Source organism: Zeus faber (genome assembly GCF_960531495.2).
Source record: "Zeus faber genome assembly, chromosome: 5".
In the NCBI taxonomy this organism is placed as follows: Eukaryota; Metazoa; Chordata; class Actinopteri; order Zeiformes; family Zeidae; genus Zeus; species Zeus faber.
This window is the reverse complement of record NC_137192.1, coordinates 13,816,817-13,834,552: the sequence shown is the minus strand read 5'-3', so window position 1 is coordinate 13,834,552 and position 17,736 is coordinate 13,816,817. Positions and strand designations below refer to the sequence as shown.

At 44.9% G+C, this 17,736-nt stretch overlaps 1 protein-coding gene across 1 annotated transcript; it reads right to left on the bottom strand.

Moving 5' to 3' along the window:
- On the bottom strand, positions 1-13,878 carry LOC307230536 (protein-glutamine gamma-glutamyltransferase 2-like; the record flags this gene model as incomplete). The annotated part of the gene is made up of 15 exons (XM_080000972.1): positions 1-166; positions 858-991; positions 1,619-1,749; positions 1,958-2,132; positions 2,572-2,693; positions 3,166-3,292; positions 8,613-8,728; positions 9,542-9,663; positions 9,993-10,128; positions 10,320-10,497; positions 10,622-10,750; positions 10,873-10,991; positions 11,417-11,671; positions 13,076-13,243; positions 13,869-13,878. 15 exons carry the CDS (start codon positions 13,876-13,878, stop codon positions 1-3), a joined length of 2,088 nt encoding a protein of 695 aa, XP_079857098.1.
- Between the last annotated feature and the right edge of the window lie 3,858 nt (positions 13,879-17,736).

Below are 17,736 nucleotides of genomic sequence, written 5' to 3'. Positions count from 1 at the left end.
TCAGAAAAAGTAACCAGTGTATGGTTTGACATCAATGGTGCAGCTGCCCTTGATGTCCTTAAAAGCGGAGCAGTCGAAGTCGGCCAACAGGGTCCTCAAGCCGGACTTGTAGGGGGTCAGGGTGATGCGCGTTTGCACCCTCGATCCTGGCAACACCTCCTGAAACCTGGTGAGGTGCACAGCAATGAAACTTGAGTTCAGATCGTAAACTAGCATGGAGACTGACGAGTACAACGTCATTCATTTGAACTCATTGGACAATTGGCACTGATATTATTGTGTGCTTTGCAGCCACCAACCAGAGTAGCTGGTGATTAATGGGGATTAAGTTTGCCTGGTAAGTTTAGATAAGTGACACTGGGCTAAATAGAGGCCTACTGTTCTATGCAAAGGCCCTTTATTGATATTCCCTCCTAAATCCTGTTGATGAAAGCCGACCCGTAAATCAGCTCCTCCCGCGATTCCTGGCCTCCTTCCCCGACAACTCCTAGATTTTTCTCCTCCTCCTCTACCTCCTCCAAACCCATTTTGTACAGGATCTGCTCACAAGATGGCTACTTTAAAACATAAAAGGCTCAAATCACCTGGAAATCAAATTGTCTGAGATAATCTCCAAGCATGCAACTATGTGGCAGTAAAACATTAAGATGACACCAACCGGGTAGCAAATAACTGGCTTAAACCCTTGCAATTTGCTTGTTATGCCCTGAATGAGACTTTGTATTTGTCTAGGTCAGCGCTTTCTTATAAAATCCCCAGGATACCCCTAAACGCGAATGAGAAGAGAGGCTTTCACTCTTGTAGGGTTGTTGAGGTAAAGAGAAAACTTGACTCCAACCTGGTGTTCTGGTACGTACCTCTGTTCAATACTATTGCGGAGCAGACCGCTGCCACTAATAGTCAAGTAACAGTTCCTCAGCGTCTCGTTGACTGGGTTCTCAAACACCACCTCCACTGTCATCTCACGGTACTGTCGAGCTTGGCCCAAAACCTGGAACACAGCCACAATTTATTTCTTTGTTTTGGATTTACTCATTTGGGTTGTGTAGGGTCAAGCAGAACAGACCTGGTTCTCAAATTCCACTGTGACCACTTTCATCCCATGTTACTGTGAAATTGTCCAGCCCAGAATTGGGAATGTGCAAATGCATTATGCACGATGTTCCACCCAGATAGTGTCAGCAGAGTGGTCGCTGTACGGTTAACTCTCTAAAACTGACAGATAAAGGTGTGACCTGAACCAAAACTGGACCAGAAGTGAGGCCATATACGAACTACCTTTGGTTCCACAAAGAACCTTTTCAAACCAAGCATTGTTAAAGAACCATTTCTTTGGTCTTTCTCTGCCGAATCAAAGAGACTTCCGTTGCGTAGCATCTGCTTTGTGTTCTTGTTTAATTGGCATTGTATTGTGTAATTTACACTATTGCACAATATGTATCACCAACAAATCCTGAGGGTATATATGCGGTAAAGGGGTTCTTCTATCTGTGATTGTTCTTTCAACTACACAGCCTCTTAAAATACAGTTAATAAACAATATTTTTCTTAGTGTGGTTGTATGTAGAATAACATGCTACTGCCATGAAGGGACAGTGTTTGAATGTGACGGACTCACACTGATGGAGATGGGCGGATCCTGGAGGACTATGTCCATCTCAGCCATGTAGATGTGCTCTGGGCTCTGTTTGTCTTTGGCCACAGCTGACACCTTCAGGCTGTCACAGTCCAACATGTATTTACCGTACACTGAGAATGGAATCACCACAGGGATGGACAGATCTGGAAGAGTCAAGTGAAGTTTCTTCATCAAACTCTTGGTCACATTATAGTCTTAACGGGCTTAACAAGAATGACGGAATTTATTCTTCTGGTATTTGGCTCCTTTGTTAAGCTTTTTCCTTCACATTTCAGAGAAAGAGGAAGCACAAATGCACTCAAGAGAACGGCTGCGTACCCTTTCCACGTTGCAGCTTCTTATCTTGTGGGTATGTCTGTATGGTTTTGGCTGGGATGCCAGTGTACCGCATGGCCTGGATGTTGACATGGATGGACAGTGTGCGATCCACACAGTCTTCACTATGTAGATTCAGAGCCAGCAGGATGTCCTGGCCGCTCTGTGGCTTTCTCTCCTGCCATCAAATAACAAAGGCTTTTTTTAATATATATATTTATTTATTCAAAATATTATTGCAGATGCGTTTTAAACGACAGCAATTTTGTGAACAATAGTATAACTCACCAAAACCAAATAAAACTTCTGTGACAAACAAAAATTACATATCATGACTTTATTTTGGTAAAATATTCACATTTATTTGGACTGATTATGAGTGGTGTATAAAGGCTGGATATATTACTGTTAGGAAGTGATGAGGTTCGTGAATATAGTAAACAAGAACAGACACCAAAAATTAAAAAATCTGATTAAAACCTGAAAGGTAAAAGTGAAAAAAGCAAGTGGCTTAAGAAAGAAACGGGCAGTTATTGATGCCACATTTGACTGATGGTAAGAGTCAACAGACAAGGCATACCACATGCCTTCTCGTCTTTCGCCGCCTCATTATTTACCTCTTGGAACATCATCTTCACCTCAGGCTGTCCTCCTTTCCCCATATCTGGTTCACATACTTCTTCCTCACTGTTCATCCTGTTGACAGCCTGCTTGTAGGCAGCTCTCTCTTTAAAACTGCCTGCAGAGAAATTACCATTCAAGCTGTATAGCCACGTAAAAACTCATTGTCCTGCAAGAGGAAGTTGCTTTGGCATGCAGGGGTTCATGGTAAAAACAAGATATAGTAAGAAAATTAGGAACTAATGATGATATGATGTATTCAGAATAACTGCAACATACACAATGTACAATATACAAACATTGGCTTACACCACTATAGTCAATGGCAATAGCTACTCTGGAGCAATTTAAGGACACACGTCAATCCAAAAAAGAGCAATTACACAAGTTCAAGGAATAAAACCCACAACATTTAATGTGCAAAAGAATCTAATAACTTGAACCTGTGTGAAGTGGCAATATCACTGGTTGAAATCCTTCATCAGCAGCCAAATGATGAGCATATCTATTGAAATGTCCTTGAGCTAAACCCAAACCCAATTGCTTGCTCTGGGTTAGTGTGTCGCACAGACTAAAGAACCAGCCATTACCTTCGCTGTTTTTGTAGAGGTGGGTAATGTTGTTTCTCGCATTGGAGCCGACAGACTTGGTGGAGATCTGTTCTCCAACTCTCCTTGTGTCACACTGGATTTTTTTCTTAGAGCCATCAGCACTGACCTGGCCATGGAAAATGGACGAATCAGCACAAACTACAGAATGAGGAATGAGGCCTGGAGAAGGCCTGAAGGAGTCTAGGAGGGGAGCTGGAGTAGGGCTGGACGATATGGCCAAAAATGTTATTAAGATATGTTTTTTTATATTGATTGATGTCGATAATTATCACAATATATATTGAATAATAACAATAATAATAATGCTCAATTTACAGTTTTAAGTGTATTCTCTTGGCTTTACCTTAAACACTGAATTAATAAAATAAAATAAAAAATTATGTAAACTAAAAAGAGAAATATATGATATAGCCCTGATATATAAATATATCAGGGCTGCAGATATTCCTCTATTATCCCATTGGAAATTTTATGCTTTTCATTTTTAATATTCAAAGTTATTCAAATGTATTCCAATTTGCACGCTAGTGCTCTCGTAAGTCTCTGCCGACGCTGTTTCGACCAAGGCTAGGAGGGACTCAAATGCATGACACAGTAATTTGCGCACTACTGCGCTCGCCTGTCTCCACCAACGCTGTTATGACCAAGGCTAGGAGGGACTCAAATGCACGACACAGACACAAACGGTAGGCGGACAGGGGTAAACCAAGGAGGTTTTATTCTGTCACAGTGGTGATGACGGGAGAGGTCCAGTCAGGTTGGAGTGGGTCTGGGCTAGCGACACAATTGGACCAAGTGGAGCCAGACAGGACAGGACCGGTGTGGACTGGGAAGGAGGGGTCCAAGTTCAGGGTAGATGAACGGGGAACCAGGCTGAACGAAACAGGACGGGAACGATCAGGTAAGTTAGCTGACGATCTGGCGTTGAGTGACTGGGGAGCTGGGGAATAAATACGGCAGTTGATGATGATGGATCTCAGGTGTGTGGAGTTTGCCGGAGGAAGGAGCAGCAGATGAGGGAAGAGCGGCCGTGGCCTTGACGGTACCCCCCCCCCCTCTACAGAACACCTGGCGGACACCTGGAGCCAGGGGGATGAGTCTTGTTAAAGTCCTGGATGAGGGAAGCGTCCAGGATGTGCCTTCAGGGAACCCAGGAGTGCTCCTCTTGGCTGTTCCCTTCCCAATCCACGAGGTACTGCAGACCCCTCCCCTGATGACGCACATCAAGCAGGTGCCGGACCGTGTAGTCATCGATGGTGCGGGGGGAAGTGGACTGGAGGCCACTGGATGGGACACATGAAAGGTAGGGTGGACACGAAGGGGGGAAGGATGACGAAGGCATACAGCGCAAGGGTTGATGATGGACTCTATGACAAAGGGACCAACATACCGGGGGGGCGAGTTTGCAGGGGTCCACCCTGAGGGTCAAGTCCTTCATGGAAAGCCACACTTTTTGGTCGGGGGCATACGCATGTGCTGGGATCCGTCGCGGATTCGCTTGCTGCTGGGACCGGGTGGATGCCTGGAGCAGGGCAGAATGAATCTTGTTCCATGTTCTCTGACAGCGGCGGATGTAGGCCTGGACAGAGGGCACTGCGATCTCTGCCAACTGGGAAGGGAACCCGGGCTACCAGCACCGGTAGACCAGGGAGCAGAGGAACGAGGATAGGCCGGTGGACGCGTTGACCAGGGTGTTGTGAGCGTATTCGGCTCACGGGAGCTGGTTGCTCCAGGAAGAATAGAGCCCACCTGGCCTGACGAGAGTTGAGCCCCTTCGCCGACCAGATGTAGTCCAGGTTTTTGTGGTCGGTCCAGAGAACGAAGGGCTGGTTCGCGCGAGCCAATGGCACCACTCTTCCAGCGCCAATTTCACAGCCAGGAGTTCCCAGTTGCTCACGTCGTAGTTCCTTTCTGGTGCAGTGAGCTTTCAAAAGCCCAGGGGTGGAGCTTACCGTCTGCTGGGGAGTGCTGGGACAGCACAGCTCCTACCCCTGTGTCTGAGGCGTCCACCTCCACCACAAATTGGAGGTTGGCGTCGGGCTGAGCTAGAATGGGGGCCGACGTGAAGCGGCTCTTAAGTTCGTTCAGTGTGGTCTCGGCTGCGGGAGTCCATTTGAATGGTGAAGCGGTAGAAGTGAGGCTGAGAGAGGGGCGGCGATGCAGCTAAAATTCCCGTAGAAATTGATGAAGCCAAGGATGCGTTGAAATTGTTTCCTGCTGTTGGGGGTTGGCCACTACAAGCATAATATCATTGATTAAAGCCTGGAAAACTGCAGGGGTCACTCCCTTTGGACAGGCCAAAGGGAGTGACCAGGTACTCGAAGTGTCCGAGCGGGGTGTTGAAGGCGGTCTTCCACTCGTCTCCGTTGCGAATGCGGATAAGGTGGTAGGCATTGCGGAGGTTGAGCTTAGAGAAATGGGTGGCTCCCCGGAGGGGGACCAAGACAGAGTCAATCAGGGTCGAGGGATACTTATTTTTTACTGTGCTGTCGTTAAGGCCCCTGAAGTCTATGTAGGAGCGGAGGGTTTTGTCTTCTTGGTCACCAAGAAAAAACCCACACCCAGTGGTGACGACGAGGGGCGGATGATCCCGGCGGCGCGGGTGTCCCAAATGTAGTTCTCCATGGCTTCCCGCTCAGGCCAGGAGAGGTTGTATGACTGCAGGAGAGAGGGGCGCCTGGCAGTAGATCGATTGCAGTCATAGGGGCAGTGCGTGGTAGGGAGTGCACCCTGTTGACTTAAAACCTGACCCAGGTTTCGATATTGCTTCAGGACGGAGGACAGATCTGGGTTTTCAGGGGAAACTGGAGGAATGTCAGACGAGGGAGCCGAGGCGGACCGGAAACAATGGCTGTGGCAGTGGGTGCTCCACGTGGTAATACTTCCGGTGGTCCAGTCTATCTGGGGGTTGTGAACCCAGAGCCAGGGTTAACATAGAACCAGGGGGTTTTGGGGAGAGTTGATGAGGTGAAAAACCATGGATTCCCGGTGGTTCCCGGATAGCAGCAACTTGAGGGCGACTCTCTGGTGCTCTATCCGGGTCAGGTGTAACCCAGTCAGTCCTTTGCCCTCTAACGGTACGGGGAGAGGAACGGGCGTCAGGCCGAGCTGGCGCACCACTCCCCAATCTAAAAAGCTCTCATCCATCTCAGGAGAGGGTGGCATATAGCAAAGGATGGGAGGGAGGGTTGGAAATGGTCCGGCTGGTACGTACCTCCGACTAGTTGTTGGACCCTCCTGCAGGATTGGGCATATGGCCCGAGGCGGGAGGCGCAGGCTGGAACCCCGCCCCCCTCTCGCACCCGGCGCTCCTGAAGGCGGTTGTCCAGCCTGGTCCCCAGGTCTACCAGCTAGTCCAGCGCTAACTCGTCCCGCAGGTCGTCGTTCAGGGCGTGCTGGAAAATGTCCTGAAGCGCTCCGACATTCCAGCCCCTCTCCGTGGCCAGAGTCCGGAACTCGCCGATGAGTGTGGAGTTGCTGCGGGGACCCTAGTGGAGAGAGAGAAGCCTCTTTGCTGCTTCTTTTCTGCGAACCGGGTGATCGAAGATCCTCCTCATCTCCTGTGTGAACATCTCCTAGGAACGACTCTCGGGACCTGTTCGAAAACCACCACGCACTGGACCAAGGACGCCTGGCAGGCCCCGAAATCGCCGTCGTATGGCGCCGTGGCCGGGACGTGGGGCCCACAGAGGAGAGAGGGGCACTGGGACCTGGAGACTCCTCACAGACTCCGAGATGGTATAAGGTAGTCTGCGATGTCCCAGAGGGCTTAGTCGTGCTGCCCTAGGAGAACGCCCTGGTCCAGGAGCGTACGACAGAGCAACTCTGTGTCGGCTGCGTCCATATTTTTTGGCCAGATCGTACTGTTACGACCAAGGCTAGGTCTATGAGGGTGGGAGGCAGTTTGCATCAAAACAGCAGCTCTGGGAGGCTATTCTGACATCCTGCAAAGAAATTCAAGCAGAAACTCTCCAAAGACTCACAAGTTCAATGGATGCAAGAATTGTGAAGGTGATATCAAAGATGGGGTCCTATGTTAACATGTAACTTATCACTGGGAGGTTTGTTAAATAACATTCGAATTACACCCTAAAGGTTGATGACTTGTGAAATAAACTGACTGTCATTTGCATCGACTATTTAGGAAAATCAGGGAAAAGTATCATTTGCATAATAATTTGGAACGCAGTGTAATTATTATTATTATTTTTTTTAAATACACTATTAAATGGCATATTCAGCATTCGAATAGTTGATTTTTGAAATATTCAAATTTTGTTACTTCACCCCTACAATATATATTATCATTGTCGTCTGTGAACAGTCCGAAAAGTTATGGAATCTGCGCTCTGTGATTATACGCGCAGAGTTTTGGTGCGGACCGAGGGACTGCCTCCGACCGTGTCAGACTAGACGTCACTAACAATCGCTGATTCTTTCTTTAATCACTCTTCTATTGTGGGAGCTGTGCCGGGCTCGGGTTGGGAGGAGGGCGAGTTCAAGTTCGAGTTGTCGTTAGGGAAACACCAGCCGCATCACCAGGGTCTCATCACCGCTGCGTGCTGTCCACTGGAGAGCACTGCGGGCCGGGGAGAGATTGGAGGAAGCAATGGCGCTCCTGCTGTACGATTGACTGTTTGTGTTGTCATTGTAGGTAGAGGAAAACTGACTGTATCGAACTGTATTGAAAATAAATCTCATAAACATATCATCCTGATTGTGAAAATTATCTAGATCGCCCAACCCTAGGCTGAAGGGAGCATGAAGGAGGCCTGGAAGAGACCTGGGTTCCCCAACTGAACCTAGATCAGATCCTTCAGGAGCCTTTTTTTCCCCGTTGTTCTTAGAGTCTAAAGCCCCTTTCTCACTTGTACTGAAAGCCGTAAATCTACAGTCAATGTCCCGTATTGACGTAATGTGTGAACAGTATGGTCTCGATGTTCCAGTTCTGGTCTTGTTTTCCCCACTCTCTACGTAGTATCATTTCCGGGAAAATGCCGGTATGGTTCTGAATGAAAGTGTGTGGCAATGGAAGCAGTAACATTGCCATAAAGTAGGGGTGGAGCTGGATCTAAATAAAGCGCAAATAGTGTGTGTTTTATGAATATTTATTTTGTACAAATATTTAAAATTATTTGTTTTGGGGAAGAAAAAAAAAACATCAGGCTAGGGTTATTGCGCCCGGCTCTGTCAGCGGATGGAACTGCTGAACGGGAGGGGCAGGGAGACGGGCATCGACGTCGGAACAGACTCCATACAGAACTTTTCCGTAAATGAGGCCAAAGTGGGAATGGCTACCTACTGCCTTTTCTGGGTATTTTTTATCCAGCAATGTTCTGGATTCCATGTGGGAAAGGGGCTTTAGTGCGAATGAGTCAAAAATAGAGGTGAAGACTTCATTTTCAATATGAAGCCCGCGTACTGACCAGCCAGGTGACACAGTCGGCGTTGACCTCAGAGAAGACGAATGGGATGTCATATTTCATGTTGACGTGGCCTTGGAGGATGGCTGCGACAGGGGCGGGACCACAGCAGAACACATCTGCAGCCACGGAGGAGCAGCAAAAATTAAGTCTCCATCTTTTCCATTTTAAGGTGTCCTTGGGTTTGTGAAAGGCGCTATAAATATATATAGAATATATATATATAAATATAAATATATATAAATATATATATAAAAATGATTTTCCTGCCGGTCTTGACAACATGGTCATGGTCATAATAATAATAATAATAATAACTTTATATTTATTTATATATATATATATATATATATATATATATATAACTATAACTATATATAGTATATATACTATATATATAACTTTATATTTATTTATATATATATAAATATATATATATATATAAATAAATATAAAGTTATTATTATTATTATTATTATGACCATGACCATGTTGTCAAGACCGGCAGGAAAATAATTTAAATCCATCCTTTTCTATTACTATTACTGACCCTATACAGATATCCACCAATCTGTTTGCTCAACGTTGGTGGATCTGTGGCGTGTTTGTCCTACAGTGTTGTAATCAAGACCAGACCGAGTCAAGACTGAGACAGAAGCTTTTACCTCAAGACCAATGGGTTTGAAACTTAAAGGCGACACCAGAAGAGTGAAAGTCAACGTTTTTGTCCATTTTTGTTCTTCTAGTCTCTTCTAGTCTATGTTCAATATTCATTCCAAAAATATAACGAAATAAGCAGTAGCAGTTTTGGACACAAAGGGTCTTGAAATAAAATTGAGGGTCTTTAGAAAAGCTTTAGAGCTTTAGACTGGATGCGAGACACCGTGTTGTATACTTTTGTTTCAATTTAAGCAAAGAAGTGAACAATTAACCTCCGGATTCATGGTGGCTTATCTCTTGTGGCGTAGGGTCCAGAACCTGCCAGCCATCGTAGCTTCCATCTTTCTTCAGGTCTGGACGCTTCATCCAGGCCTCTACCCACACGTGGAAATTCCTGAAAGAGTGAAAACAGCACAAATGGAGGAAAGGCTAAACACAAAATGTATAATACTAAATGTATATATATACAGTATATATATAAAAAAATGAGCTGCCCACAAGAGGTCCACACTCCAAGGAAAGTTCATTGTTTCTTGACCAGAGGGGACAGATATCATGGGGCCAGTGCGGATTGATATAATATATCATTTGATATTTTCTCCTGTCGAAACTTGTACTACGTTTTACATAATATTGATATAATGTGTCGTAATGTACGAAAGATCTCTTATTATCATCTTCATTCTCTCTTTTTCTCTCTTTCTCTCTCTCTCTCACACTCACCAAATGCTGTCTTTTGCGCCCTTAGGTAGGACTCCGTCATCTCCGTAGAAGGTGTCGATGGTCAGGCTCTTGTCCGTGTCGTGGGCTGAGTCGAAGTTTGTGACCACGCGACACGGTATGCCAAAAAACCTCAACACTGGAAGTACACACAAGTGGTAGTACAACAATACCATGTTCAATCATAAGGTGTGTACCAGGTGGTTACAGTTTGAACCTTTGGCTTCAAATCATAAAATGGGTCAATGTTCCTATTATTCACATTTAAACCACAAACTAGGAATCAGCACATCAGACAGACATGCTCACGCCTACAACGGCTTCACCTACCTGTGCACATCACTGCAGCAAACACCCAGCACTGGCCATAAATGACAGGGTGGCAGTCACTTTGGTACCAGCGGGAGAGGATGTCGGCGCTGCCGGTCCAGTGGCTGGGCCGGAATCCATCGCTGTAGTCACCATCCCAGCGACCCAGCAGCACCCCTCTGTCGCCGTTACAGTTAATCTGGGAAAAGGGCAGTGGAGGATGCCGCTAAACATGAGGTCTTCACGGGTCCCAAGTTTTGGACATGAGCCCTATTGGACCCGTGGTGACACTGTGGACCCGCTAGCGAGCCGTGGCCTCCTACCATGGCGCTGACCACACGGCTGACGTAGATGGGGTTACAGCGGGCGGAGACGTCGTCCGCCGCATCTCTCTTGTGTTTGGGGTTGATGTCCAACAGCTTGAGACAGATGTCCACCATGTTCTCCTCAAACTGGACGGGAAGACACAGTTAGAGCTATTTGCCTGCCTCTCTCTCTCTCTCTCTGTCTACATGTCTGTCTGTCTCTGTGTTTGTCTGTCTGTCTGTCCCTCTGTCTGCCTGTCTGTCTGTACCTGTCCGTAGTCCCAGTTCATAGACTGTATGTAGTGACTTGCTCCAGTATAGATCACTCCGTGTTCATTCATCACGTACTCCTGTCGCTCCTGCTCGTCGGCCAGATAGATCCAGTCCTCTGAACACACACACACGCACACACACACACACACACACACACACACACACACACACACACACACACACACACACACACACACACACACACACACACACACACACACACACACACACACACACACACACACACACACACACACACACACACAGACAATAGGTTAATACATAAATATCTATCTATCTATATATATCCCCTTCTATCAACCCAAAGGATGCTCTTCTCTTCAGTTTGCTTCTCTCTTCCCTCCCTCCCTCCATCTCGCTCTCACATCCTCCCTCCAGCCCCCCCCTCCCTTTCTCTCCCTCCCTTGTTCCCCACTCTCCCTCCCCCCCTCCTCCTGTCTCCCCACTTCCCCTCCTTCCCTCCCTCCTTCCCAATCTTGTCTACCCCTCCCACCCCTCTCCCTCTCTCCCTCTCTCTACCTGAGCACCAGGGGTTGAACAGCACCACCAGGCTTCCCAGGCTGACATCCTTTCCTCCCCCCGTGTTGCCGGACATGAAGTACTTCCCCACGGGGGCGTCGGCAGCGGGGGTCACCGCCAGCGTGACGCTGCCCCTCTGCAGAACCGAGCTGCTGTGGATCTCGTACGTCCACACCGCCCGCACATCGCTGCTCCACATGGGGCACGGGTTCCCGAAAACAGAGCGCGTCCCGCGGGTCTCAGACGGGTGAGACCCTGTAAGGGTGGGCGGGGGGGTGACAGACAGACAGACAGATAGACAGATAGATAGGCAAAACAAATTGATGGATAAAAAGCAGATATATAGACAGGGACAGGAATGTAGACGGACATAAACATTATGCTCACATACATGATTCCAAATTCAGGGGCAACTTGACAAAGAATGGATTGCGCAGCAAATAGCACCATGAATTGTGCATCAATTGCTCCCGCTATCTGCGCTGTCTCAGCGTCTGATTCACAAAAGATATTTCACTGACGGCTGGTCTCCATATGTCACTGCTCTACACTTGCCTGTTTTATGATTTATCAGTCTTATATGAATAAATAAATAAATATATATATATATATATATATATATATATATATATATATATATATATATATATATATATATATATATATATATATATATTTGAGCTGCCCATGGTCCTGCAGGTTTGATGCTGTCTGGGTCAATGCCAATTTGGACCACTTCATCGCTATTCCCATTAACTTTTAGTTGTTTTTTCGATATCTTTTGATAGGAATTGCGAAACTGTTTTTTGTCAATGTTTTTTTGTACAACAAACTATTCAAAGTTGCTTTTGGAGTGTGTTTTGAAAACCACCAGGGACTGTTTGTTCCGTTACCTTCAGATGCCGTGAAAGTAATAATAATTATAACAATAATGTCAAAATATAATTTACTGATCACTGGAATGTCTGGGCGTGACACCACTTACAAATGTGCTTCAGTTGCACCGGCTCTCTGAGGACAAACACGCAACACTGCTTTTCTTTTTCCTTCTTTTTTTTGATCCCTGTGCAGTTGCCACCAGGTCTCTGCAGCTGCAGACAGTAATATTTTCACTCTAACTGCATGAGGCTTTTTGTGCAGCTGTTTGTGAATTGAACGTTTTTTGCAACAAGGCTCATTTGCATAGAAAGCGGGCAATTCTGCACCAAATGTATGAATAATACATCATTTAAATAAGCGCAAATTGGACCTGCGCACCGAGACGCTATTTGCGTGGCAGTGCAGTTAGAGGTGTATTTCACCGTTTGTGGGTGCTTTGAGAATTAGACGGTTTATTCTCCGCTTCTTTGCACAGGACTAGGGGCCGCAAAAGCCGTGCAATCCCTTAACAAATATGCCTCACAATGTGTGTGTGTGTGTGTGTGTGGGTCTATTAATATTTGTGTGTTTGTGGGGGGAATAGTAGGTCTGGGATATGTGATATTATTGATATTGTATTGTGATGCGATTTGGACATGATCATATCACGATACACAACGCTGGAGTCTAAATTAACAATTTTAAGAATGTTAAGAATTTAAGAATCTTTCCACTACACATTGTTCACGGAGATAAACTTCCATATTCTAGGAAAACGCACGCACGCGTATCCGTGGTTACCTGTTACCACAGTGATGGAAAGCGGGTTCCCCTTCGTAAAGGGCTGGCTCATCTCCAGGGTGAGGAGGAAGGCCTGGCCCCGCCTGACCACCAGCTGCTCAGCCGTGATGTCCAAGGTTCGGTGCGCCGCATTGTTGATCTGGCAGTTCAGCTTCGCCTTCTGTATGGCTATCACAGAGGAAGTGCATGAAACAAGTTTTATGAATGTTTTATGCGTGTTTTATTGTGGTGTAAAATAGGGGGAATTGGCAAAAAACGCAATTCAAATGTTATTTGATTTTTTTTATTTTTTAAATGTATTTTCTAAGTTCCTTCACTTTTACTAATGAAGAAAGAGTTCTGAAAGAGACTTCCTGTGATGACACGAAACACAGAAACAACCGGAACCATATTAGTACTCATTCAATTATTTTCTAAACATCGATCCATGAGGCTCAAAGTCACATGAAATACTGAGATTTTTTCTTGGGTTCCAGTCTATAAAATATATAATAAACTTCCAAATCAACACACAATAAGCACCAAATAAAATCACTCCTGTAAAATATTGCTTGAAGGTTGATTTGTCAATTTAATACAGAAACGTTGTGGCAATTTTGTGAAATAGCTTGGGAAATATTGAAGAGGCTTGAATTTGCCTTAATTATTGCGATGCAATATGATGATGACATTCATCAGTTCAAGACTTTTTCTTTCCGTGGCTGTTTGTCGTCTACCACTTCATCTGAGTCAAGTAATATTTTGTATTCCATTCTGTGACAGTGACGCGCTCGCTTGTCTTATCAGATTGTACTGATCTTCATCTCGGACAGTAGTAGTCAGAAAGAGTTGACCGATTGTATTTCTAAACATGAGAAAACAAAAAGTCACCAGAGCACAGTTTTTTTTATCCGAAAAAACCCCCCAAAAAACAGTGTTTTGAAAGTCACCTTTTCACAACAGGACTAAATTACTAATGAACTTAGTAATATCAAATTAGATTTGTAATACTATACTATCATACAATTCTCCTCCTAACAGATATGTAGTGAATATGTCATGTTGAACTGAAAATACATTTACCAACACACACAAAAATACATGCACGTACACGCATGCAAAATAAATACATCTTGAACAGGAACCCATATGATTATACATGAACAGAATAGTCTAGCTTTTAGTTGAAAAGATGGTTATTTCTCTTATTAGAACATTATCTTTAAGTAGAAATAGTGATATTTGGATTTGTTGTTTCTTGTTATTTGTTTCTTTGTTTGTTGCTGTTTTCTTAAATAATCTTGTACCCCTTTTTGGAAGGATTAATAAAGCGTTATTTTATTATATAATTACTATTAATTTTATATATATATATATGTGTGTGTGTGTGTGTGTGTGTGTGTGTGTGTGCAGATATATATATATATATATATATATATGTCATATATACGTATATATATATATCTGCACACACACAAACACACACACACACACACACACACACACACACACACACACAAAGATACAAGAAGAAAAACTGTAGTGGATAAAACTTGCAGCCACAGATATGGTAGCTCATTTAATTTAATTTAATTTCATACTTACTCATTGTCATCATCTTGAGTTTTTAGTGTGTCGCGTGAATCCAGGAAGGATTTAACAAACAGGGCTGACTCTAGCGGTGTGTCCGGGGAAAGTCCAAACTCCTGGCCTTTAAATACAAAACCCTCAACCGACATCGCCCCCCCCACCACCACACACGGGTGAAGATAATGTAGACACATCGATTATCCGGCATCTCATCTGTGAACTTGTACAGCTCTGTTGATAGACATCTGGTTTGTTTTCATAGTTTCTTACAGTTTCAGATGCCACTGCAGTATTTCCACCTGTCCACCTGCTCGGCTGGGATTTGAACTTGACCTCCCTCTGCTGAAGTCCATGACCCAACTGCGAAATCATCCCTCAAACAGGAAAAATCCAGGTTCTTTAGAGACTGCATGGTTAATGGATCTGCAGAGATCCGCCACCGACTGAGCAACCACTTCACATTGCAGATGGTTCATGTCAGTAGAAGTGACCAAAACAGGATATTTGCTGCATTTTCTATTAGAATTATGAAATTTGATATGGGTTTTCCTCAGGTCCAATACAACATTTTGAGTTGAAGACACCTCTTAACTCTAGCATAATTTGCATAAACCACATTTATTACCAGGGAATTTGTCAAATACAACTTTTCAACCAAAAGACATAATGAGAATTATGTCTATATAATTACAATAATGAGAGATGTTGCTTTTACATACAATATTTACCAGTTCAATGCATTTTAAGCAGCCTAACCAATAAGGCGTGTCTACCTCGGTTTAGCACTTTCATCTAACGATCTGTGAATTCATGTTACGTTACCACAAAAAAACACATTTCACCAAAATGCTGATTATTTTGAATGTCCCTAGTTTGCCTTTAAGTATGATTCCAAAATGACTACACGTAGAAAAACGTGAACAATTGTTTTTTTTTTTTGTAGTTTGCAGACAGATTGAAGGACAGGACTGAGAACGGGTTGGCTGACATTCCAGCCAATTGCATCTACTGATGGAGTGATTAAACCCTCAGACGATGCAAAGATTATATGAAATGAAAACTGGCATTTAATCGCATATGATTTCATCATTGTTAATCCAGATACTGACAAAAATGGGTAGACTAGAGAGCCGAGTAGAGAGGTAGAGTTGTTACAGTAGAGGGAGGTAGAGTAGGTAGAGGAAGGTAGAGGTAGAGTAAATATTGAAGAGGAAATGTAGAGGGGGGTAGGTATACATGGGCGTTAGAGGTAGAGTTGTTACAGGAGAGGGAGGTTGAGTAGAGGTAGAGTAGAGTGGAGTAAAGGTAAAGTAGAGGTAGAGTAAAGGTAGGGGGAGGTAGAAGTAGAGTAGATGGAGATAGAGGAGGTAGAGTAGAAGAAGAGTAGAGGGAGAGCAATTGGATTTAGAAGTAGAGCAGATGGAGGTAGAGTAGAGTTAGTGGAGTGGAGCAGAGTAGGTAGAGGAAGATAGAGGTAGAGTAGAGGGAGAATTGAGGTAAAAAAAAGACTTGAAATAGCGGGAGACTAGATGGAGGTAGAATAAAATAAGAGAAGAGTGAGGTAGAAGTAGAGCAGAGGTAGAGTACTGTAAATGTAAAACTTTCTATTTTCACCCAGTAAACCCAACGCAGCAGCATTTTAATAATGAACACTTTTAAACACACATGCCAGCGATGCGGGAGCCTCACCCTCCATCTCTTTCCTCCTCTTCCTCCTCTCTGCCCCCGGCTCCTGTTTCCTTTTTGGGGATATTCCATCTCGACGCCAAAATGAACGCGCATTACGCAGGTTATTGAAATCCTCTAAAAACAGGCGATTGACTCTGTCCAGTCGAGGAGGAGACCTTTCTTCTTTGTGTTAATTTTTTTTAATGAAAAGTGGCGTGACATTTTTCCAGCGCAAGATTGTGAAAAAGCCCCCCCCCCATAGAACAGAACAGTGGAATTCCCCACAGAGTATAAGTGGTGGTTGTTGGATCGCTTCCGGGGACGACACTTAAAAGATTTGTTCACTGACTTGCACACGATTTCCGGTGTCTCACCTCTCGTTCAGTGAGTCCGAGCTCTGCAGGCGTATAACCATGTCAAAAAAAGTTTGACACTCCATTTAAAACCCCACCCTCCAAATCAATTATGGTCTTGGTATAGGCTAAAAGAAATACAATTGGCCATTGTTAAATATAATTAGTTTGTGCCTAAATACAATGCAGGCACGTGCAGGTGGGGCTGCCGAGAACCTGCCTCTTTGCCTCCCAGGAGGCAAAATGCTGCCACATGCTGGGGGTCCATGTGGCCTTTTTTTTTTTTTCCAATCTGGCCTCTCACTTTTCCACCAAACTGTCCAACCTGAGCTGTCCCTTTAATGTACTCATTCTTAATCCTGTCCATCCATGTCATTCCCAATGAAAATCTCAACATCCTCAACTCTGCTACCTCCAGTGCAGCCACCTGCCTTTTTGTCAGTGCCACCGCCTCTAAACCATACAACATAGCTGGTCTCACTACCGTCCTGTGGACCTTCCCCTTCACTCATGCTGGAACCCTTCTGTCACAGATCACTGCGGACTCTTCTCCACCCACTCCACCCTGCCTGTACTCTCTTCTTCACCTCTCTCCCGCACTCTCTGCTTCTTTGGATGGTCGACCCCAAGCACTTGAACTCATCCCCCTTCTCCACCTCCACTCCTTGCATTCTCAGCTTTTCACCGCGCTCCCTCCCATTCAGGCACATGTATTCTGTCTTACTCCTGCTGACTTGCATTCCTCTTCTCTCTAATGCATGCCTCCACTTCTCCAGGTTCTCCTCAACCTACTCTCTACTCTTTCTACAGATCACAATGTCATCCGCGAACATCATAGTCCACGGAGACTCCTGCCTGATTTCATCTGTTAACCTGTCCATCACCATTGCAAACAAGAAAGGGCTCAGAGCTGATCGTTGATGCAATCCCACCACCACTTTGAATGCCTTTGTCACACCTACTGCACACCTTACTATTGTCTGACTGCCCTCACACATATCCTGTACCTTATATACTTCTCTGCCACCCCCGATTTCCTTATGCACTTAAGCATGCATTCATTCCGTAAGC